General features: G+C 47.4%; 1 protein-coding gene and 1 pseudogene across 3 annotated transcripts in view; both read left to right on the top strand.

Moving 5' to 3' along the window:
- Positions 1–280: 280 nt before the first annotated feature.
- LOC105807118 lies at positions 281–866 on the top strand (annotated as a pseudogene). Its single transcript, XR_001137312.1, has one exon. The product of XR_001137312.1 is annotated as a transcription elongation factor B polypeptide 1 pseudogene (transcript).
- Positions 867–1874: 1008 nt separating this feature from the next.
- The window catches only part of KCNK10 (potassium channel, two pore domain subfamily K, member 10), a 141522-nt gene continuing 118799 nt past the window's right edge, over positions 1875–24597 (top strand). The window contains exon 1 of one of the 2 annotated variants that reach the window (XM_012640407.1): positions 1875–2353. In XM_012640407.1, the coding sequence (XP_012495861.1) occupies positions 2314–2353 (40 nt within the window). In that variant the 5' untranslated portion in view covers positions 1875–2313. Of the gene's footprint in view, positions 2354–5519; positions 6018–24597 lie in introns of those variants that run through there. The other variant, XM_012640406.1, reaches the window with a different exon arrangement.

Genomic DNA, 24597 nt, shown 5'->3' on the forward strand with positions numbered 1-24597 from the left:
TCATGAACTACAAAAGGATCCTGCAGCACTGGTTTTTAACCAAACAACTGTAACTTTTCTGTGTGTTTGAAAATTTTCAAAATAAAAAGTTGAAGGGAAAAACAAAAATATTCTAGCTCTATCTTAAAGAAAAATTACCCGGGGTTACAGTTTTGTGTTAACCCAGAGAGAAGAAATCACCTTAAAACTTGTTTTATGGCTGGGGCTGGGGGCCAGCTTTGGAGCAGTGGCTGCAGTGGCTGCTCTGCCTGCGGGGACTGATGAGAAACTCCTGAAGTTCCTGGGTAAGCAAAGTCGAATCTCCTAAGAACATAATGGATGGAAAGGAGAAAACCTATGGTGGCTGTGAAGGCCCTGATGCCGTGTATGTCAAATTGATATCTTCTGATGGTCAGGAATTTATTGTAAAAAGAGAACATGTGCTAACATCAGGAACAATAAAAGCCATGTTGAGTGACCCAGATCAGTTTGCTGAGAACGAAACCAATGAGGTTAATTTTAGAGAGATCCCTTCACATGTGCTATCAAAAGTATGCATGTATCTTACCTACAAGGTTCGCTACACTAACAGCTCCACCGAGATTCCTGAATTCCCAATTGCACTGGAACTGCTGATGGCTGCAAACTTCCTAGATTGTTAAATAAAATAAATTATAATAAACTGTTAATTTTTTTCAGTATTTAATACCTGTCGTTCAGTTAGTAATTTTTTCATATATAGCATGTTGCCTGTATGCCATTGAACTATAAAGTTCATTGCAAAGCAGATTATCTTCTGTTTTTCGCATAGCAATCAGGGTTGAAATTTGCTTGCTACATCAACCAATTAAGGACATTTTCACAAATAGAAATAAATAAATATGCCAGAGAAAAACTTGTTTTATAAGAAGCAGGATTACAGCTCTGTATATTTTTGCTAAGATATTCGGCACAATGCCTTAGAGGAGCTTAAAAAATACTTTCTTAAGGGCTGAGATTTAAAATAGACAAACTTACGAGGGAAGAGGATGAAGCTTGCTCCTGGTTATGAAACATGTTCATCAGCCTGACACTTTAATTACAACTTCTTTGGAGTCCATAGTATATTGTCCTCATTAATCCCCAATCAGAGGTTTGAGTCATCAGAATAAATCTGCAGGATTTACGCACAGCGTTTGTTACTGAGCAGCCCGGCTTCAAGTTTCCAGGAGTATGATACATGACACTCTCTCTGCCCTTGCACTGCTGATGCGTCCCCAGTTTTTCCAAGCCAAAAGCAAAGCCCAAGATTAGAGCAACGTATATTTAAGGGTGTGTTTGTGCAGATGCTGGTTGGGACAAGAAGACAAATGTAGGAGTGGTTAGATGCTGAGAACAATGTGGAAACTTTTCTGGGGAAAGAAAACATTTCTGGTAGGAGGCATTAAAGTTAATGTCTATGTATAACCCTAACAGTTTCACCACTGAGTGGGTATACGCAGGGTGTGTGTGTGTTGGGGTGGGGGTATCTTGCAAAATGACATGGAAACCCGACTGCAGTTCTTTTGAGAAGAGGACTTGGAGGTGTCTCAGGGATGGGGACAGGATGGAAGATTGGATCTCTTCTGGACTTCAGGGAAGAATGACGAAACCAAAGGGAAACAATCCAAGGCAGATTAATGAATTCATTCTGATATTGGTGAATTCACAATAGATTCTAATCAGTTCCACTCCACCCTCCCGCCCCAGCCCCGCCTTCTGTTTGCAGAACCGGCGCTAAGCAGGATTCCCCAAGCTGCATCATCACTCCCTGCGATTCGCTGTCCCGGGAAATTTTCCTGCCTCACCCCGGAATCCGTGTTGGACTCTTCTCTGGCTGGGCTGTTCATTGCCAGCCACCCCGAGACGCCCTGCGCGCAGGCAGCACCCCCTCCAGTCTCACGGCCATCCCGGGCTGCAGCGCGGGGAGGGGGTCAGGGAGCCAGCCAACTCGGGGAAACTTCGCGGCCAGGGATGACTGGGGTTTTCGGGCTTCCCCAGCCTGCCCTCGCCGAGCCACGCCGCACCGCAACTGTCGCCGCGCCGAGGCCGGGCAGGTTCTGAGCCGCAGAGACCCAGGCGACGGACAGTGGCGCTTTACCACCAGATGCCCCCGGGACGCGGCCGCAGCCAGCCCCGGGCTCCTGGTGAGGGACGCCGAGTGCAGGGACACTTTGCGCCACGACGCTTTGTTTTCCTGCCGCAGGAACGCAAGGCGGCCTCTTTCCACCAGATTTAACCCGCCCGAAGCAATAGCTATGGAAGTTGCGGCGGCACCAAGGGAGAGGGAACCGCTTGGCGCCGCGTCCCTTCTGGATGTTTTTTCTCTCCACAGACCACTTCTTTCCGTCTTTGGGTAAGTGGAATCCAGTTTGTAAATAACGAAAGGGCAGAATTGAAGGTGATGGAAGGGGATTGCAGTAACCCAAAGGGTTAATATGCTAAGTTCTCTTAGGAAGGGGTCTTCCTCCTACCCCTGCACCCCGTACAGTCCGTGCCAAACACGCAGTTGAGGAGGAGTTAGATTTGATTTCAGGCACTTTGGCGGAGAGGGTGCTAGGATTTATTTACTTCTTTATTTCTGGTGGATTTTTTTTTTTTTTTTGTGGCCACTAAGTTGTCTTTGTCCACATTCTAAGAAGGGAGAATGGAAGTGGAGGTGAGAGAAAGCCCCAAAGGTTGGTGGTGGGAAAAGGGAAGGGGGGGAAGGCACCCAGTGATTTAGCAGAGGGATGATCATAAGAGCCAGTGACTAGTGCAAGTCTTTAACCGAGACCGGGAGCACTAGACCCTGGTCGTGCTCCCCCTATCCCCTACTCCACCCCCAAACTCCCCAGCCCCTCAGTGATGTCCTGCTCATACCATTCTGGAGAAGGTCCTTGGTTACCCAGGGAACAAAATAACTTCTAATGAGGATCTACAAGCTGTCTTGTACGCGAGGGATGCTCAATAAATGTTTGTTGATTGTCTGAAGGATGATGCATCCTAAGGCTGCATTTTTTGCCACAGGAATTTGCCTTGGACAGTGAACTAATTCCCTGATGTAGACCCTAGAAAACAAGGATACCCAATTCAAACGAAGAGAGGCTGGAGTCTTAGACAACATAATATTTAGATCTTCATTGCCCAAAAGAACCCACCTGACAGCTTCAGGGTCAGATTCGTGTGTTCCAGGGGCCAGATGAGTTTACAAGGTTCTGGCATAGAGAACATGGGCCTTTGGGTTATGCAAACTTGGGTTTGAATCTATGCGTTGTGACCTTGGGAGTGTTTCTTTATCTCTCTGAGCCTTGACCTTCTCATCTGTAAAAGGAGGCCAGTTAGAGCTTCCTCAAAGTGATGCAGGGAAAATGAATGGAGAGATATGAGAAGTGAAGGGGGCATATTCATCTTGCCTCCCCATCCTCAGAGGATTCAGGAGAAAGGGTGTCTTTCTCTGCTGACACCCCTTTCTGACTCTGATGCAGATAAAAACATTGTATTGCAGTGATTGGGCTGGATCCCAACTGCCTGTGAACAGTTAAGGAGAGGATAGAGTGAGGCTTGTAAGCCTTTTTTAGGAGCTTAGAAGCGCTCCCTTTGGACTTGAGAACATAATTTACATACATACTGGTGTCCCTGAGGGCATGGCTGGGAGAAGTAGCCATTCCTTGTTTGTCTCATTTCCCTGTCTCATCATCCTCTCAGTTTTCTTCTAGTAGAGGAAGGCAAAGTGTGGAAACAGAGTCTAAGAAGGTGGTTCTGAAGCATCTGGGGAACCTGCCAATTAGATCAGCACTGGTTTTGCCTGAAGGGGGTCTGCAGAGAACTCAGGCTCCAGCCTGGGCTGCCTGTAGGGTCAGTGACAGAGCACTTACCAACCTTTCCCATAGACCACAGTGGACCTCTGAGGATCTTGTCCTGGGATTAGAAACCTGGACGTCACAGTGGGGGATGGATGATGAGAAAGACGCTGCTGACACAGAGCTCCCCAGAAGCCGCAAGGAGCCCTAGAGTGACATGTAATTCAGAGATCACTGCTGGTGTAGGGTTTTAAGCCCACAGCTGGCAGGCTTGGGAATGAGCTGGGCAGTCACTTGCTATTTCATAAGTAAAGGCAACAACAATCTAATTTGGCTTTATGGTACTAGACAGTAAGCCCCACGAAGGCATGGGCCACGTCTATCTTGTTCCCTGCCATATGGCCAGCACCTAGCACAGTGATGGACATAGAAAGGTTCCATGTTGAATGAACAATAAATTTAAGTAACCTTATCTGTAGATAAGCCAGAGTAGGGACTTAAACCACTTCCTATCCAACATTGCCGCATGCAATTCATGCCTTCATTTATTAAGTATTTCTTGAGCATTTACTACATGCAACGCTCCGTTGCTAGGCATCCGAAAGAATTTGTCAGCATCATTCATGTTGATTCTTGCAGTGACTCCTTCGAGAGCACCTCAGCACCACCTGGCATTTCAGGAGACTGAGGCCCCTTCCACAGAACCCTGTGGCGTTTCAGGCAGGGGCGCTGAGGGATGGGGGATGAGGAGAATGCTCCAGGTTTAGCTTCTTTCTGGGAACATGGCTGGGGTCCGTTCGCACCCGCCCCTGCTGCGTCTCCGGGCTCCCGGGCGGCCGAATCCCGAACCTGCCGGGTCTTGGCAACTCCGCTTTCCTCCGGGGCCGCCGCGCCTCTCTCCAGCCCTCTTTCCAGCCTCGGATCTGCCGCCCCAGTCGGGCCGCTGGTAGCTGGGGAAGGGACCGAGCTGCGCCTGGGGAGCGAGGCTTCCCCGGGCGGGGAGAGCGCAGGCGACGCAGAGCGGTCCCAGAACAAAAGGCTCATGGCTGGCACCAGCCTCCTCGGAGTGCGGCGGGGACGTGGGTTCGGGGCTCCGGCGGGAGAACCAGGCGCGGGAAGAGATAGGAGGGAAAAAATGAAGCGAGAAAAGAAGGGGAGGGGGCGCCCAGGGTGGGAGCGGTGAGAAGAGGTGACCCTCCGAGGCTGAGGTCTGCGGCGGGGCCGCTGCGGCCCTTCCTCCGCCTCCCGCAGCGCCTTCCAGGCAGCCAAGCGTGTCTCCGGCTGCAACTCCACCGAGCGCGCCGCGGCCGCCTCCACGCCCGCCCGCCGGCCCGCCGAGCCAGTAAGTAGCGGCGCGCCCGCCGCTCGCTCCCCCGCCCGCCGCGGCTCTCCCGACGCCGCACCCGCCGCCTCCCGCCGCCCCGCGGGCAAGTCCGCGGCCGCCAGCTGCCGCCGGGGCCGGCGCCTGGGTCTCGGCGCGGCTCCCGGTCGGGCGCCCCGGTCCACAGCTCGCCCCGCGCCCTCCAGCCGTGGCTCGGCGTCTGCGGCGCGCGGTGGGGCGGGTCGCCCTCGCCGCGCGCTCCCCGGGCGCCGCGCCACCCCTCCGTCCAATGGCTTTCGGGGAGCTGGGAGTGGGGGGCGTCACCGCGGGCGAGGAGCGGCGGCCAGGGTGGGGCGTGTGCGCTCTGCGCGGCCGAGCGAGGCTGACGTGCCTGCCCAAGCGCGCGCCCGGGAGTGTGTGTGCGAGAGTGTGTACGGGAGTGTGTGCGCACACGCCCTCGGGGGCCGGAGGGACACTGCAGTGGGCTTCTCCCCAGCCCCGGCCTTCCGGCTGCTCAGCCTCCAACCTGCCGGCTTCGCTTTTGGGAAGCAGCTTGGCTCTTGCGTCTTCCCAAGCCTCCCTCTCCATCCTCTCATCCACCCCTCGCCGACCTTACTTTTCCTTTTACCCGCCGGGCGCGGCCGACCACCCCTCAACTGGTGCAAACACCCAGGCTGTCCCCAGTCCTCTCCCAAGCCAGTATTCTCCCACCTGTCTTTCTCTGGGGTTCCTCCAGGAGCCGGTCCAAGGCTCCCCCATCCTTGGAAATTGTTTTGTTGGACTGCTGTACCGAGGCGTGTAAAGCTTGAGGACTTTATTATTATTTTGATTCTTTTCATTTCCTCCCCTTCCGGGCAACGGAGCAATGAAATTTCCAATCGAGACGCCAAGAAAACAGGTGAACTGGGATCCTAAAGGTTGGTATTTCCTACTTTTGGCCGCCCTCGCCCTGCCTCCATCCCCTGCGTGTGCGCGCTTCCGTGAGTGGAAGCACTCTTGCTCCTGGCACCGTGTGTCCTGAGGCTGGGAAATGCGCCTGGGAGCGGCAGCGCGGGAGGGAGGAGGGCGGAGGCAGCGTGGGTTCCGAACCCAGATAGTGCCCGTCATTATCTCATAATCATTGTCCCTCCTGGATTGTTTCAAAAATCTATTTGAATAGACCAAACCGGCTGTTTGGCTTAAAATTGCACCGTATCGGTATTTGCTTTTGACTTTGAGTGTGCCAGTGTGTATATGTGTATGTGTGTGTGTGTGTGTCCTTTGTTTCTGGTGATCTTTGTCTCTCTGTTAGATGGGTGGGGTGCCTCCCCCTGGACCTGGAGCTGCGCCGCATGCCCGGGGTGTCCTCAGTGGGAAAAGGTTTCCTGGCAGCAAGTGGGGCTCGATCTGCAGCAGCCGTCCCTGGGGGTGGCCCTTCTCGTAGGGCATGCAGAATAATGGAGCCCGCGGGGCCTCCTGAGTCTTCGCTCAGTCTTTTACCAAACCTGGCAGCTAGTTAGACTTAGGTCGGAGTAGAAAGGGGAGGAGGGGTGGTTTGCGAGAAGGGTGGGGCCAGCAAGGTCTCAGGAGGGGCACGCAGTGTGCCCGCCCGAGAAGTGGTGTGGTTTACACGCTTTTATGAATGTTGGACCGTGTTCCCCCCGGCGCAAAAAGGAGTGATTAAGACAGATTTGTGTGTGCCTAGCGTCGGCCACCGTGTCTGTAATTAGCATACAGATGTTAAGGCTCCTCACGAGTGATCAGTATGGGAGCAGAACAAGTTGGAACCGCTTGTCCAGTTGTGACAAGAATGCGCTTTAGCATTGCTCTTAGTTCATCTGAAGGCAAGTCGGGCTAGGCAACGCCTCTGTGTGTATTAGGGTTGAAATTTCTTTATTTGAGGTGTGTGTTTAATGTTCTTTGTGAACACATTTCTTCTTTTTATCCAAACTGGAATGAGGAAACCTGCTTATTTGTGAATGTCCTATGAATTGACTGGCTACTGAAGAATGAATGAAGAGGTATTGCTTTTTTTAAACACCGAAGCTGTTACACCTTAAATGCAACACAAATCTTCTATTTGGTCTCTATTTTAAATCTCTGGAAATATGGAAGTGTGCCTTAGCTTTTGATGGGGGAGAGACCCCTGCAAAATGTATATATTGACTACCTACTGTATACCAAGCACTATCCTAGGCACTGGAGACACAGTCAGAACAGGACAGACAAAAGCTCTGCCTTCTCAAAGTTTACAGTGAGGGAGACAGACCTACATCAGTCATTGCATGGACGAGTGCATTATTAGAAGTTTATACATGTTCTCCGAAGGACAGCATCAGAGTTTTAAGAAAGTGTCTTATAGAAGAGATTGACAGGGACTAAGGAAGGTGGGTGGTCAGGGAAGGCTTCCCTGAGGAGGTGACAGTTGTACTTAGGCCTGTGTAGGTGTTAGTTGTCAAAGGAAGAGGGGAACTGTTGCAGAAGAGAGAACAGCCAGTGCAAAGGGCCTGAGGCAGAAGGAACATGTGTATTTGAGGCACAGAAAGGAGGTTCCCAGGGCTAGAGCAGAGAGCAGGGGAGCTTGTGTTTTGAGATGTGACTGGGGGATCCACAGGGTGAGACGCCAAAGCCCCCGTGCCGTTGGAGGTGGGGTAGTGTTGTGGGGTGGAAGGAGGAGTGTAGTCTTTATCTTAAGCCACCGAAGAAGAGTTTCAAGCTGAGGAGTGACACGATCTGAACTAAGTTTCAAAACAGGTGCTCTGTGGCTGTTGAGGATGTGAGGGACCCCATACAGTGGTGGCCTGGGCCAGGGTGCACGGAGTAGTGGGCGGAGCAGGGAGCTGTGGAGGACAGTGTGGAGGTGGAAGGGTCAGAATGACTGGGACGGCAGCCAGGGCAGGACTAGTCTTGGGGAAAAGCTCCTGAGTTCAGTCGAGGACTTGTTGAGTGGGAGATGTCCCTGAGGCATCCAAGGGTGTGTCAAGCGGGCAGCTGTCTAAACGGTGGGGTCAGGCTCTTCAAAGAACTCTGGTAGAGAGGCAGCGCCGCGCGACTGATTTTGTGAGCTGGGCTTGGCTCTTCACATACACGTAGAATGGTATCATTCTATATATTTGTGTCACAGTGAGAAACACAAATGAATTTTACACATTCTACAGCCAGACACAGTGAGGGAAAAGTGTGCAAATAACATCTACTGTTACCACCAGTGGTGCTAAAAATGACAAGATCTCAATAAAAATAGCAGCATTTAATGAGCAATCCTTGCATGCCAGGTGTTTAATGTACATTATGTCAGGTAATTATTTTCACAGTACTTATCTGATGGTATAAGTGTTACTGTCCCATTTGGCACTTGATTGCCATCATGACACCACTGAGCTGCCTTCCAGTGAGGTTCTCTGACTTTATGCATGTTATTGCTGAAGGTGAAGGTGACACTAGCCTTTCCTAGCCAGGGGGTGGAGGCAGCAGAAGGGCAGGGAGGGATGGTGGCATATCTCACATTTGTATAGAATTATGTGCCAGGAACTGGTCTAGTGCTTTACATATATCAATCTTCAAAAAAATCTCAGGATAGGCCGGGCGTGGTGGCTCACGCCTGTAATCCTAGCACTCTGGGAGGCCGAGGTGGGTGGATCGCTCAAGGTCAGGAGTTCGAGACCAGCCTGAGCAAGAGCAAGAGAGACCCCGTCTCTACTAAAAATAGAAAGAAATTATTTGGACAACTAAAAATCTATATAGAAAAAATTAGCCGTGCATGGTGGCTCATGTCTGTAGTCCCAGCTACTCGGGAGGCTGAGGCAGTAGGATTGCTCGAGCCCAGGAGTTTGAGGTTGCTGTGAGCTAGGCTGAAGCCACGGCACTCTACTCCGGCAACAGAGTGAAACTCTGTCTCAAAAAAAAAAAAAAATCTCAGGAGGGAGACATTATCCTAATTCTACAGATGAGGGAACTGCGGAACAAAGAGGTCGAGTAACTTGCTCAACGTTGCAGAGCTAGTAGGTGGTGGGACATGACTGGAATCTGGGCTCTTAAACACTCAACTCATCTGTGTCTCTTAAGTTATTGGGACCTCTGGCTCTTATTAGTGAGGTTTCCAAAGCCAAGGGACTGGAGAAACTTGTTGGGAGCAGAAAAAGGAGAAGAGAGAGGATGAAGAGGAAGAAGAATTGGAAGAGAGAATGACAGAAGAGAGGAGGGGAGGGAGAAGAAATAGGAGTAAGGCAGGGATTCATCCTTCCCTTAGTCATTCCTTTCTCCTGTAATCCGTCTAGCCAATAGTGTCTTTACCTCTGTGTCTGGTGGACGAGGCACTGGCCACTGGAAAGAGTTTGTTTCTTTTCTTTGGAGGTTCAGGTTTACACGGACCCAGTGTGGTTAGCAGGGCAGAGATGAAGGGGAACCCAGGATTATAAGGGAGAAGTGGAGGGACAATCTATACTACGCAGACTGTAGGGTTTGGCTGTCAACAGACTTGAACCTTCAGGTGGAGCTGCTCACGAGTTGTGGAAGGAAGTTGTAATTATAATGTTTTGCTTACAGCCTCATTTACCTGACAGTTTAATAGCACAAAATGAAGGTGGTTTGAGAATAGATTGGTTTTGATTGCACTTGGGTGAATTAAGCAAAGCACAGTCAAGAGGTGTAGGTGAAAAAATAAGACCTCAGTGTAAAATGATTAGTCTCTGGTGAGCTATGGCTTTCTTCCCATTCTCATAGAACAGAGCCTTCAACAAAGAGAGGTACTGTTTGTGTAAGACCTACACAAAAGTAGATTGGCACGAAGTCTTAGCTTTCGTAGCAGAATTTATGTGCGCTTTAAACCACCAGGATCACTTGTTGATGATTTTTTGCTTAAAATTGGTATTTGCTTCTTGCTTATGTATATCAAGAGCTTTTAAAAACCAACACGGTCAGCAAACAGTAATTCCCTGACTAGAGACAAGCAGATCAATATGGTGTAAAAAACTGGATTTGAGGGCAAAAGAATTATGTTCTACAATCAGCTGTAGCAATAATTAGCTGTGTGACTTTGGGCTGCTCATGTAGCCTCTCTGGGCTTCACTTTCTTCCCATGTGGAAAGGGGCCATTGATATTGCCTTTGTCTACCTCTTTGACTTTGTCTCTGACACTTACCTCCTTGATCTGACCTTTGGGCCAGTTGGCTTCCTTTTGTTTCTCAAATAGATCGCACTTGTTCCTGTCTCAGGGCTTTTGCACTTGCAGTTTCCACTGCTTCAAAAGCATGTTCACATGGCTGGCTTCCTTCCATGTGTCCTCTTGTTAATAAGAGCTTCCCTGTCCCATCTTCACCTATCCAGTCACTTTCTATGATGTCAACTGCTCGGTTGCCTTCCTGGTATTTGCCAGGATCTGAAACCATTTTACTTACTCATGGGTCACATTTGATGCCATCCTCCTTCACTGGCACGTGAGCTTCTTGACTTTCTCTGTCTTGTTCATTGTCATACTCTCAGTGGCCCGGGAAGTGTTACACTCAGTAACACTTTGCTGAATGAATGGCTGGTTGGCAGGATGGATCAGAGAGGACTGAAGCCTTTATGAATCACAGAAACTCGAGGACTCCTCTAAGCTACAAATGGCAAAGTACAAATAAGAAGAAAGGATGGATATCCTTGGGTAGTGGGATATCGGAAAGGACACTAATATTCCCACTGCCTTGCAGCCTGCCAGCCATCTAAAGCTTCGGGTGGACTGTTTTCCTTCCTTTCTTCACTTTCACCAGAAATGAGTAGGCTGCATGGGACTGGGGTGGGGTGGGTGGGTGGACAGATCTAGCCCAGCAAAGGTGGTCAGTGTGCAATGAATACTTTGGCTCCTATTAGCTATTGGAGTGTGGCTATTTCTAGGTACTTAAATCCATTTAAGAAAGAAGCAAAGCTGTAGAACTGGAGCTAGATTTTTTTTTTTTAAAGCTATACTTTTAGTGCACACTTGAATGTAGACTTCCAGAAAGACCCATACCTTGTGTGTATAGCACCTTTCAGTTTATAGAACGCTTTTTACAAATGATCTCGTTTGTGCTTTAAACAACCCTATTTTTGTAGATATTAGAATCTTTGATATACTGATGTGTCAACTAAGATGTAGAAAGGATAAATGATTTATTTGGGGGCCCAAAGCTGCAAACAGGCAGAGCTGGGGCCCACCACGTCCTTTTGATGTGCACATCCAGGGCAATTTCCCTTAGGCTTTCCTTTCTTCCATGGTCTTTGTCCATTCCACACTCTTCTTACATTCTTTCATACCCGAAAGTGTATTCAAAGCTTTCTCTGAGAGATTTAGAGGAAGCAGTCTCACTGTTGATCAGCAAGTCTTCAGTTGAAGGCTGTTTTCAGTAGGTTGTACTTACTTGCACAGGCCGACACTAACGTTATCCTGCGAACTCAGGTGAAGACCCTTGGATCCCACTTCTGCTGTCCTGGCTAAAAGGAGATTTAGGTCTCTTGTGAATGGGAGCCACATATATTCAACTTGCTAGGTCGCTTAAGTGCTATCTTTATTAATATGTTCCCAAACACTCATTTGCGTAGTTTAGATTTTCTGGAAAGAAAATAATCTGTTTTTGATTTAATAGTCAACTTTCAGGAGATAAGCATTCCAAATGGGATTAATAATGTGCCAAAATCACCGCAATTATCCTAGAAAGTACAGAGAAATGATGTTCCAAAGATTTTCTGGGCCAAGATTTGGTTCAGGGTTCCTTTCCAGCAGTGTCTAGGGAGCTTCATCGTACTTTTGCCAATTCCAGTAATCACTGGATAGAATTAAGACTGGACAGGTTGACTTTGCTATTCCATCCCCTTTCCAAAATGTCTGTGCTTCAGCTCCTATAGAACCTCACCTTAAATCAGATGCATTTAAAAAATGCAATATAGTCTTGCCCCCGATGGGGAAACTTTAACCACAACTGAGATATGGTTCGAAGTATATTTAATAGAGGTACAGTGAGCTAGTGGATTTCTTTTTACTTTTAGTCCACAGTGAATTAGAGAAAGACTTTAATGATAAAATAGAAAGAAGCCATTTTACTGGTAGCCAATTAGGAGATTTCAGTTTGGACAGCTCCCTTGGTTGAAGGAGAAAGGTGAATGAAAGTGACAGTCCTTCCTGTACTCGGATTCTGGTGTAAAGGGCACTTACTGGGTGACCCAGATAAGGTTAGAATCAGTTAGGGGCTCAGCTCTGCATGGCTTGGTTATGGAATCTACCTAAATGTGGCCCTAGGAGTGCAGTCTCTGCGTTGGTTACACCCACCTGGCTGATGTCTCTCCACAGGAATTGTAGAGGTCAAAAGGACCATCTACTTCTGGGTTCTGGTCCTAGGGGCACTCTCACTGGAGACTTTATGGTTTATCTGTGTTAGGCTCATTCCCATCGCCCAGAATGGGGAAATAAAGACCTCATGTGTACTCTCTAGAACATTTCTTTGTGGTTTGCAGACACAGTTTGAGATATTTTTTCTCGCTCGCCAGTGTCTGGGATTGAGTACTGTGAATTGAAACTGAAACCTGACTTCCTAATCCTCCATCTAAGGTTGGAGGGAGGGGGTAACCATTGGCAAGGGAGGGTGGAGGTCAGGAGAGGAATCGAATTCTCTTCCTTTGTCATTCCCACTGCCAGGGAGGTGGGGAGGGAGGGGCACTCAAGGTGGTGGAGGTGGGTTTGGGGGGTAGGTAGGATTTCAGGAAATTCTAGTTTTTAAGTTCAGGTCTCATCACTTCCCCTTCCCGTGGAGGTAACTTTGAAGCAGAGTAAAATGGTGGAAAATTATAGAATTGGAAAGGAAAATACAGGATTTGCTGTTCTACATAAACCAGGGAATCATGGGGAACTTCTTTTTTGCTCCATTGTACACCCCCCACCCCAGTTCCTGCAGAGTTCTGCTTTCAATTGCTATCTCTTCTGCAAAGGATCCTTCCCCCCACCCCACAACTCAACTACCCAATGTAGGGAGTTGGTGGTATTTGCAGTGTAAAAAGAGATGCTTGAAGAGACAATGAAGATTTGCTCAGGTGATGGAGAACATGGAAGTCACAGTGACCTTTGCAGTTCTGATAGGAGAGCTAGCAACAGCTTCACTGCCAGGAAATCAGTTTCTTATGTGCAAGCAGACCTGGAGATCCCCCAAATAGTAACACACCAAATATTTTAGCAGGATAAAGATAAATAGTATAACTTATTAAATTTAATGTGATACGAGCCTGACAGGCAGAATAGAGATGCTTGGTATCTGGTGTGATAAAATATTTGACAGCTAAACATTCACTCACTTTGTCATGTGAGACAAGAAGTCAGGCACCAAATGTTTAAGAAAAATTGATGGGAGAAAAAGCTTAGAGAGGAAAAGATCCTATTTATTATTTTTTTCTCCTCAAATTGGGGATAGTCTGTTGTTACCCATTTTAACTATGGACTAACCTGGGTTCAATTCTCCTGAATTCTACTGGTAGAGAAGGTTGATTTAGCCAAAGGCATTCATTTCTCATGGTGGAATTTGAGGCCATAAGGGAAGTAGTTATGATAGATCTAGTTCAGCATATACATTCTTACAATAACCTGATAGGAGATAAAATGCATGTTATAATCATTGAATATAGACCCTGGGCAAGATGTTACCCTCTGTACCTTGTAGGAGCTTGGGGTAGGAGGACCTGGGTTCTAGGGCTGGTTCTGCTACTCATATGGAAAGGAAGGAGTTGGGTTGTCGATTGTTAAAGTCGCTTCCTTCCCTGATAGTCTTAGATAGCCTAGGTCCTGATTTGAGCTACATCATTTACTAGTGGCTGATTTGGGCAAGTTGCTTCATTTCTCTGGGACTTGGTCTCCTCACCTGTAAGACAGAGAAAATTACAACCAGTACTTCCTTGGTTTGTTATGCGCATTAAATAAAGTGATTCATGCAAAGCTCTTAGAAGGTGCTGGAACATCCTAAGGGCCCCAGGAGCGGTACCTGCATTATGCTGTTATCACCTTTGCAGGGGTCAACCTTTGAAGTCAGGGCATGCTCCAGCTCAGCCTCTTGAGAAGCACCTGGTTCACTGTCTAGATCATCTGGGAGAGTTGCCCATAGCAGAGCCTTTCTGGGACTCTCTTAGGCTCCCCGTGTTCTTAGTCTAGGTTTTTAAAAAACCCCATTAAACCAGAGAAAAGATCAGTGAAAGAACATGGTTTGGAATCACAATACTTGTGTGAGTTACTGTTCTGCTAATTTTATTAGCTGTGTGTCTTAGTCCATTTGGGCTGCTGTAACAACATACCATAAACTAGGTAGCTTACAAACAACAGAAACTTATTTCTCACTGTTCCCGAGGCTGGGAAGTCCAAGATCAAGGTGCCAGTAGATTTGGTGTCCCGTGAGGGCCCACTTTCTAGCTCATAGAGTCATAAAGTTAGCCCACATCTGGGGAGGGGTGGGGGTGATAAAGCTTACTTTGGAAAGCAGGAGTGTTAAAGAATTTGAGGACATATTTTAAAATCACCAAAGTATTTTAATTTTTTTCCTATTATTTATTGAACATGTGCTAAGTGCTAGGCTAAGTGCTTTATATTCATTAGCTCATATAATCCTCTTTATAATCCAAGGAAACAGGTGAAATTATTACCCCTGGTTTCTGAATGAGGAGGCCGAAGCGTATAGAGCTTAAGTAACTTGCCCAAAGTCACCTAGTTAGCGCTAGGACTTGAACCCGGGTCTGTATGACTTAACTGAGCTCTCACCTCTACCTTGTATGTCTCTCTCTGATAATCCTGCATTACAGAAATCTGTTTAATTTAGTCTAAGCCTGGATTTTCCACTTAACCACAGAGCCATGATTTATTTAACTTCATTTTTACCCTTTCTTTCACCCACTGCTCAAAACATTATTCTAGAAAGACAGTGAGCATGATGATGATTTATCTAAAATATGAATGCATGGGCTTATAATAGATTCCAGTATACCAATCAGTCCAAGCTTTTTGTATAATTCAAACACAAAAAGCATCTACTGAGCCTGTCTTACGTGGGCACTATGCTATGTGTAAATCTATAAAACATTAACAAAAAACCCAACCCCATGATATACCCTGTTTTTTCTCACTGTGAAACCAGAGGTCGAATGTGAAAACTCGTGGCCGAACTTCTTTTTACAACCTCCCTTCTTATACAGATTCAGTGATCGAAAGCCCGACCTCCCTGGATAAAGCCAGAAAAAACCCAGGATGGCCTCCAGGCAGCGGAAGTGCCAGGGAATGGGTGTCTGGTGCGTGTCTGGTGTGTGTCTGCAATGCCTGCAGGCCAGCGTCTACGTGGCGTGACTGAAACGCAGGTCTGAATGCGGCCGAGATGACAGGGACAGTGCCTGGGGGTGACGGGCACACACAGCGAGATGCCGCTGCTGGAGGGAGGACTGTTAGCGCTCCTTGTCATATTTTGAGTAAACATTTTCTTTTTTTTTTTGGCAATCTTGTTGCTTTTTCTGTACATTCTTGAGAAAGTGATTTCCAGGAAGCAGGATGCATGCGATGCCTCAGAGGTTCCCATGTTTCCAAACGTGACATGCCTGGCTTATTCCTGAGGTGATTTTATTAATATATTCTGCAGAAAGTTTGGAGCTTCCGTGTTCTGGGTAGGGGAGAGTGAATAGGGCTTCTTTTGAGTAGCACCATGGGCTTGAGAATGATCGGGAGCTGGACATTGTTGAATATGTCACTTCCCACACAAAACGGCAAAGACAGGGTCTGGGACAGGGCGACAGTGGGGTTGAATGGGGTTGCCTAGGGCCCCAGTGGCGTTCAGGAGCCAGCGCTCTTGGCGTCAGTAACCATAGTAACCAAGGGGTAGGGGGGAAGTATAGGATGCCAATTTGCTATTGTGCACTTTCTGGTTCTGCTTTCTCCCTCACTATTCTTTCATCCAAAATTCCCCCCATCCCTCCGCTCCCCACCCCACTCCGCTGAACACAGTGACTGACAGTGGTTTCTGCACTGGTGATTTTAACTTCCAGCTAACTCTATGTGTTCTGAGGCCCCGTTTTCAATTCCTGGATCCACAATGGATTCATTATGACCCAGACTAAGCCACACGCACATAATTTCCTCATTTTTCCATTTTTACATGCAAAATGGGTCATAAGTCATGTAGTGTACATACTCTAGATTTAATTGCAGCCGTGCATAACGGTGGAGGTTCATCACACAGTATTTCTTATAACACTCCTGTGCTCACGGTCTGGTTGAGATGTTGAGATTTTTGGATGTGTCCTAAACAAACAGAAAAGCCAATGAAGCACAGGAAAGAGAGCCCTGGTCTCGGTCAAGAGATGTGGTTTTTGGTACTGGCTGGAAAGTGAGGTGTTGCCTGGTGCCTGAGGGTGGGGAGGTGGGAGGTCAGATTATGCAGGGTATGGTAGGTCATATTAAGTTTTGTTTTTCCTGAGAATATGGGAAGGCCCTGAATGGCGTGAAGTGGGAGGATGACACAATCAGATTTCTGTTCTAAAGCTTATTTAAACCACTCAGAAATCAAATGATTGATTCAGCTAATGTTTGTGAAGGCTACCTGCTATGAGACAGACAGGGTGCTGGGAGCTGGCCTTACCTGGGTTGACTGTGTGTTCTTGTCGGAATCATAGAAATTGTTGACAAACGTTTATGCAGGACAAAGCTTTTCTTGACCATCTTTGACTTACAACAACCAATTCCAAACTTCTGGTTGCAAATGGGAGGTATATCTTAAAGCTATGGCTACCACATTTTCAATTTCTGTTAATTAAAATAATCTTTTCCCTGGCTTTGTTACAGGACCCTTGATTCTGTGATAATTTACGTATCTGGAGTCATCGAATCAGTAAACCAAAAACTATGGCGTACTCGTATTCTCTTGTACTTCAGACGCCTTTTGGAAGCATGTGGCTATCCGTCCAGCATAATGGACCTAATAATAATTGCCCCTCCATACCCACTGTCACTTTGTTCCTGGTACGTCTGGAGGTATTGTGACATTGGGGTATTTTTCCTTTGACTGTGATGGGACCCCCGCTGGTTGTGTCCTTGTGGCCTCAGCTTGGAAGGCCTCCCCAAAGCCTGAATTAATGAGAGGCTGTGATGTGCGGATCCTTTTCCCTGGCAGGGTGAGAGCGCAGTTTCTATAGGAGCGTGGCTGCCTGCTGCTCAGGCAGTAAGCTCTTGGTTCAGCCTCAGTTCTAAAGAGAGGCAGAGCAGACAGCCACAGGGGGTGGGATCTGAGGAGCCCTGTAAGTCTCTCTCCACAAGGGATGCACACCACTCCTTCCCGTGATATCAGGATGCCTGCAGTCTCTCAGCTACTTTATTCATTCACCCATCTGGCTATTCCATAAACATGTATTGAATGAGTTCCTGCAGAAATGGGGCTGGGCATTAGACACAGAGAGATGAGGCAGAGAGGTGAGAAAGATCTGTGGCTGGGTACCCAGAGAAGTCTCAGTCTAAGCACTGAGAGAGGTACATAGTCAAGTAATTATGATACAACGTGATAAATGCATTGATTGAGATATGGATTAAAACATCATCTCCAGAACACATCTTGTTAAAATGTAAATATAGTTCCTCAGGGTAACATGCTAACTCGCAATTACCCGTGGGTCCAGCCAAATTAATCATTTCTACGAGAGAGCCGGGCCAAGGGAATGGAACACAGGGCTGGCATGTGTTGATGGGTTGGCGTAAGGTGGGAAAGAGAAAAATCAGAAGCGTGGGTGACCGGCTGTGGTGAGGTGCCCTGTCGGAAGCAGACTGAGGGCCCTGGAGGGTGGGGGTGTCAGGAAGGGAGGGAGAGGGGGCTGAAAGCGAACTTGGACCTGTGCAGATGTTGTACAGGGCTCGTCCTGCTCATGTTAAACTCAGTTTGGAAATTGGAAGGGACTTTTGAGATATCCAAGCCCAGTGAGGCTTCTCAGAGGGCAACACTGAAGTGTAGATTGGTCAAGTGACTTTCACGTGCCCAGACAGCAAAGAGGGGACAAAGCACATCTTTGAATCTTTATCTGCTAGCCTGCATTATTCAACAGTGCCCCTTACGGCAGTGCCAACAGGTGCTGGGGCCTTTTTCCTCTTCTTCTTTTGGGAAAAAGAATTAATGAAGAGCTACCGGCTCTACTAGAGCCTGGAACAGACTAGTTCTGAGATTTCAAATTAAATTCTTTATGTGTTTGTAACAAGTACAGATGCGAGGATATATTCAGCCTCTTGGAGAAGACACCCATTCATTTATTCAGTGAATATTTACCTACTGTCTTCTTTGTGCTGGGCTAAAGAAGGTACCTACCTTCTAGGCCCTGGAGGTACAGTGATCAGCAAGATGAAGTCTCTGCCCTCATGAAACTTAAAACCATTTAGCCAAAGCTTAGCATCTCTTACAGATGCTCAGGCCAACTTCTGCATTTTAAATATCTGTTTCAGACACACATTTGACAGGTGAAGGGGTTCAAAAAATATCATTATAAGGATGAAAGTGGCCATTCTGATGTTCCATTGCTCTGCAAAAAGTGCTTAGTTTGAAAATTTAGTATGGAAAGAGTGTTGATCCTACTGAAGGCAATGTTTTCAGTTAGAAAATTCAGTGATTTCAAAGTCCTCAGAGCTGCCTAGTTTATATTTCAATTTTGTGAAGAACCTTTGTTAATTAGGAGTATGTGGCTTGTGCATTTATACTGGGATGAGACAGGAGTTTGACTCTTCCCCCATGTTGACGGCATGTAAATTAATCTCCAAGGAATTGCAAAAGGCCAAAATGTGAGGGACTTAAATACACAGGCACATACACACAGGCACACACACACTCGAGCAGATGGGAACTTTTTGCTACACATGATTTCCGAAGTGTCTAAATTTACACGTCTTCTGAATAGGGGGAAATTGGGATTTCTGTTTGCTATGTGCCTGGCAGTTTCTTGGCTGTGTCTGGGCTGCTGGGGCAGCCTGAGGCCAGCAGGGAATCCAATATGCCAGCCTGGGTCACGAGGGCTTAAGGAAGCAGCAGATGTTTGGACCAGCTGGGGTGTCCACTAAGAGTCCAGGGGTAGTGAGAGTCGTACGTGGAGTTTGAGGCAGGTTGTGTGGGGCCACACCTCCTTGGCCAGGACCCTGAGCAGGGTGGCTGGGAGAGACCCGTAGGCACCATCCCGCCCGCAGTTACCAGAGGTGTCTGCCCTATTTCAAATTGGTCCTAGAGATCAAGGGACCTGTGGCTGGGGGTGTGAGATTTAAAATGAGACCACGCACACAAAGAGCACAGTGCCTGGACATAGGAGTCACGTGATAAACGATGATGATGATGTTACTGGTAGGTAACACCCATTTACTGAGGGTCTTCAGTGCGTCACGCACAATACTCAGCACTCAACACGTGAGATATCATTTATTCTTCACCGCAGCTAAGTCCCTTTCCTTGTTCTTTTAGTTAATATCCTAATGTTTAGCCAACCGACCTAGATGTTCATGGCTTCCAAAGAACCTGCCCATAGTGAGGGCTCCATATCTATTTTTTTTAAAACAGCTTTATTAAGGTATAATTTACATACCATAAAATTTCCCTATTTAAAATGTCCAATTCAGTGCTTTTTAGTTTATTCATAGAGTTGTGCAACCATCATCACTATCTAATCGTGGAACATTTTCATGGCTCTAAAAAGAAACTCCATATCCATTAGCGTGACTCCCCATTTTCCCTGAGTCTCTCTCGGTCCTTGGCAACCGTGAATCTACTTTCTGTCTCTATGGGTTTGTCTATTTGGGACATTTCATATAAATGGAACCATACAACATGTGGCTTTTTGTGATTGACTTCTTTCACTTAGCATAATGTTTTCAAGGTTCACTCATGTTGTGGCATCTGTATCTACTTTGAAGGAAGAGATGGACAATCCTCTGAAACAGTAGTATTAGCTCCATCTTGAAAATGAGGAAACTGAGGTGGAGAGTGTGTATGTCACCTGCTCATGGCCACCCACCTTGAAAGCCGTGGAGCTGGGATTTGTGCCCAAGTCTGTCTTGGCTGCAAGGCAAGATTTTGGCTCTTTTCATCCACTCAGTGGTCTCTGCTGATCCTGTGCGTCTTGCTGAACACCTCTGTGTAGACGAGTGTGCCCTACTCAGGGCCCTCTTCATCGCTGTGGGCGTGGGAGTCCCTCCTCACAGAACCCTGGTGTTCTCCACCCACCTCACGGAGGATGTGTTCATGGCTGTAGACTTACGTGGTGGCTTCTGAGACATGTGTTGTCCAGTCTGGTTCTTGCGTCCATTTCCCAAAGAACCAGGAATGTTAATAGAAATAAAAATGACAGGAGAACCATTCTTTCTGGGGCTGTCAGCTGGCAACCCAGTCACTGAATGTGAAGGAGAAATTGTCATCTTTCTTGCCGCATCTTCAATAGTAGATTGTAATGAAACACCAGGGAGAGTAAGGTGGCTTCCCTCCTGTCCTCCCAGACTTGGAGCTTTTCTTGAGACATGAGTTGGAGTGTCCCTTCCTCAGTCACTGTGACAGCAGATGGGGTGGTGGGCACAGGTGTTGGTGGAAGGACAGGCCTGGTACAGCAGTTGCTTGGGCTGGGATGTGTGTTTTCTTTGATCGTCAGGGAACTCACTAGTCTACGATGGTGAGACAGCACATCCTATGAAGTACTAGTCTTCCCCCACCTTTTCTGGAAGCTACCCTGCTCTGTTCTCTCACATGCTATTCCAGGGAAGAGGACCCATTTGATCATTAAAAATGCAAATGAGCTTTTCCATCTTGCTTCTCCTAAAGAAGACGGAAAATAACCTTGTGTATCTCCAGGTTCCTTTAGAAACACCATGAAACCTTACTTTGACTTCAAATTAGTGGGCCTTTGCCCTTGAATTAGCTAATTAGCTGACAGCACATAAAGACTCCAGGACTTGGGTGGCAGGTATGTGCTTGTTGTACAGGAATCTCGTCTACTGTAGATTTCTCATGGAAGTGGCCCCGTTCCTGGTCTCAGTTCGTGGGAGACTTTCAGCGGCGGCTTTGTGTGATGTGGCAAGCGTGCCGGTGCCTGTTCCTATCCTCTTGCTCCTGCCACCTTAGCACATGCTGGCTTGCTCTAGCTGCCAACTCTTGTTTTTTTTATTGATGGAGCCTACTTTGCTGTTCCCATGCAAGGCAGGAAGTGCTGGGGAATTGTGTTCCCCAAGAGCAGCCCTCAACCAGTGACTGATGGGAGATGGTGCATAAACACCCCAATCCCCTCAGCCTGGGGCAGGATGACACAGGAATATGTTTTGCACGGGGTCACAGTTTGCACAGTGGGAAAAGTTCTTTTGGCCCACAGTGACAGCTCCATGCTGCACCTTCCGTTGGCGTTCTTGACTGCCTTCCCATCCCTGTCTCTCTCTTCCAATTTCCTACTCTTGTTTCCTTCATTCACCACCCAAAGTACTTGTGCTCAAATCCTAATGGCAGGATCAGCTTCTGGGGAAGCCCAAATTAAGATACATGGTAAAGCTGTACCCTTTCATGGTCTCCCTGCTGTAAGTCCCAGCCAGCCAGCTTTGACGGCGGGGGCGAGGGCATGGGCGACTTCTCAGGCAGGCTGAACGGCTCCCAGGATACGAAGTCTACAGCTGACCATCGGCGGCTTTCTCCCCAAGACATCCTCAGTACAAATCCTGGTGATTCTCATTATAAAGTTGCTGCAAATCCTGAATTAGCAAATACTGAACATTGCTTCTAGGGGAGATACAGGGTTAGGTTCCTGTGACCCTCTGGTTTCAACATTTTCATTAGCTGATCAACACATAACCTTGTTTCATGTGTGCTTCCTTTTAAGTACATTTTATCTGATGTATATTATTGATTGATTAACATCGGACTCATGACAACAGCACTGTAACTCGTGCCTGAACCGAGTTTATCTAACAGATGTATTTTTTTCCGTAAGGCACCTCACATCCTGCACTTAGGAACACCAGACAGCACGTCAGCGTTACCCTTGGGGGCGATTTTAAACAGCGAAATCACCAAGAAAAAGCACAAAAATGTGAAAACATGGCACTAAATAGATCATCAACAGGACACTTGTTTTCAGCATGAGAGCTGAAACAAGAAGCCACAGTGTCGCCTTGTTCAACCTCAGCTGGGGACATGTGCATCGGGTGACTCAATTTTTTTCACTGTTTTGTGCATGCCTGCAAATGACAGCAAAAGCCATGAATATTGATTTTGGGCTTACAAATAAATTTTAGCAAGTGCCAGAATTTGCAAATATACAGTCTGCAAATAATGAGGGTTAATTGTCTTTCTTACTCCCCCACAGTAAGACTCTATTTCATTTCGGTGTATTCATTAAACGTGTGTCCCAGGCTCTGTGACTGATGCTGAGATGTTAATGAGATGGTCCCTGCCTTTAAGGAGTGTCCGTTCTGCTGGTGCAGGAAACTCAAACTATGACACAAGACAGAACACCTACTTACTCCGGAAGAGAGAGAAACAGTTTTGTGGGACTGTGAAGGAGGGAATTTAGAGTATGAGTCAGGAGGGAGTGTTTTTGATAGGTCTTGAGAAACATTTTGCATTTTGATCACCTCACGCATCGTTATCAAAAAGGAAGCAATTGGTCAGAACACCCTCATTTCCCCCATCAAGTCTGCCAGTTTACCTGTATCTGCACCCACCAGTCCTGCCTTGATTCCTCTCTGGGTGAAGGGTGTGTTCTCCTATCGAAGGCCAGCCCCTCTACTGATGCTGGGGACCCCTTTGCTCTTTTGCACATCCTCTCTACTTGAATTTTCCCACCAGCATATAAACGGGCTTCCTAACCTCCCACCATCCCCCTTGACCCTGTGTCCCCTCCAGCCACTACCTAATGGCTTTGGGCCCTTCACAGCAAAATTGCTGGAAAGAGTGGTCCGAAGTCACCATCTCCGCTTGCTCCCCTCACGCTCTTCCCAAGCCACCACCACTTCACGGGAGCTGCTCTTACGGAGGTCACCAGTGGACGCTGCGTCACCTTTCTGCTCGTTTAAGTATCAGTTAGGACGCTTTCAGCAGAATGCTGCAGAATGTCCAGCTGAAAGTGGCTTACACAGTACAGACGTTTGGAGACTGTTTGGAGAGCCGTGTTCTCACTGAGCATGGGCTTTCTGGGTTGGCTCAGCTGTTTTGTGACGCCTACGCGGACCCAGGCTTGTTCAGCTTCCTACCCCGCCTCCCTTCGCCACCTGGGCAAAGGCTCCTGGGTGGTGGTAAGAGGGCTCTAGTAGATATTGTGTCGTCTAAAAGCAGGGAATGAGGTGAAGTGGCCTTTTTTTCTTATGTTTTTCTTTTTATGATGGAGGATTTCCCCCCTCCTGGAAACCCCACATATACAGCTTAAATGTCACCCCATAAAATCATCCCTGGCAAAGGGGGATGGTATTATCCTTATTGGCTTAGACTAATTAAGATTCACCCCCCGAGTCTGTGAGTGGAGCTCACCTTCTTTGAAATGTTGCCATTCAACTAACATTGGGTCTGTCAGCAAGGAATGGGGAGGGGCTAAAGTGAAATCGCTAGGCAGTGTCCGTGGCGTCTTCCTTGACACCGCATAGCAGTTTTGACAGCCGACCATGCCTTACTTCTTGAAGCGCTTCACTTCCATCACTTGCTTTGTGACATTTTTTCCTCTGGGTTTTCCTTCAACTTTCCTGGCCTCTGCTGTTTCCTGTTGGCTCCTTCCCTGTTGCTCTCCCTGTAAATAGTTGAATGGCCAAGCGCTTAGACTTGAGGTCCTTCTCATCTCGGTCTGTAGGTTCTCCTGGGTGATCCCTTGGTACCATGTATATGCCATCACTTCTGGGTGTGCATCTCTGGACCCGCACACCCGACTGCCTCCTTGATGTTTCTCCACTTGTCTCCTGGCCGTCTCCAACTACAAAGGCTAAAATTGGACTGTGGACTTTGCATCCCAAACCTCCCAAGAGCTCCTCCCAAGAGTTCTTCGTCCCAGTGAAAGACACCACCGTCTGTACAGTCGCCTAAACTAAAGTCTAGGCATGATGCGTGAGTCCTTTCCTTCTGCTGTTTCACTCACCACTCACCAGCAAGTATCACACTTTTGGGGATACCCAGGGCACTGTTACAGCTCTCTAGTTGTGACGTGATAAAACTGAATAAACTGAATAAATGAGAATCAGCCTACTTTTATTAGACACTTACTATATATAAAACCACTGTGCTGGAGGAGATGAAAATATGAATTAGATGCAATCTTTACTCTTAATAGATTGGAGCAAAGCAGGGAGAGAATGGCGCACCAATAAGAAGTGAGATGTAGGCTTGAAGAATCCAATCCCAGCCACAGGGAGCAACTTTTAAATATGCCATCTGACATATTTAATATGTAAATATGACAGTAAACATAGGACATGTATTTATTGGTCCCCTTCTTCTGTTGCTCCCAGTAATTGATTCTCCGTGGTGCAGCCGAAATGTGTTTTAAAAAATATGAATCAGAATTATGTCATAAAAATAT

The sequence above is a fragment of the Propithecus coquereli genome, unplaced genomic scaffold (genome assembly GCF_000956105.1).
Source record: "Propithecus coquereli isolate 6110/MARCELLA unplaced genomic scaffold, Pcoq_1.0 Scaffold152, whole genome shotgun sequence".
In the NCBI taxonomy this organism is placed as follows: Eukaryota; Metazoa; Chordata; class Mammalia; order Primates; family Indriidae; genus Propithecus; species Propithecus coquereli.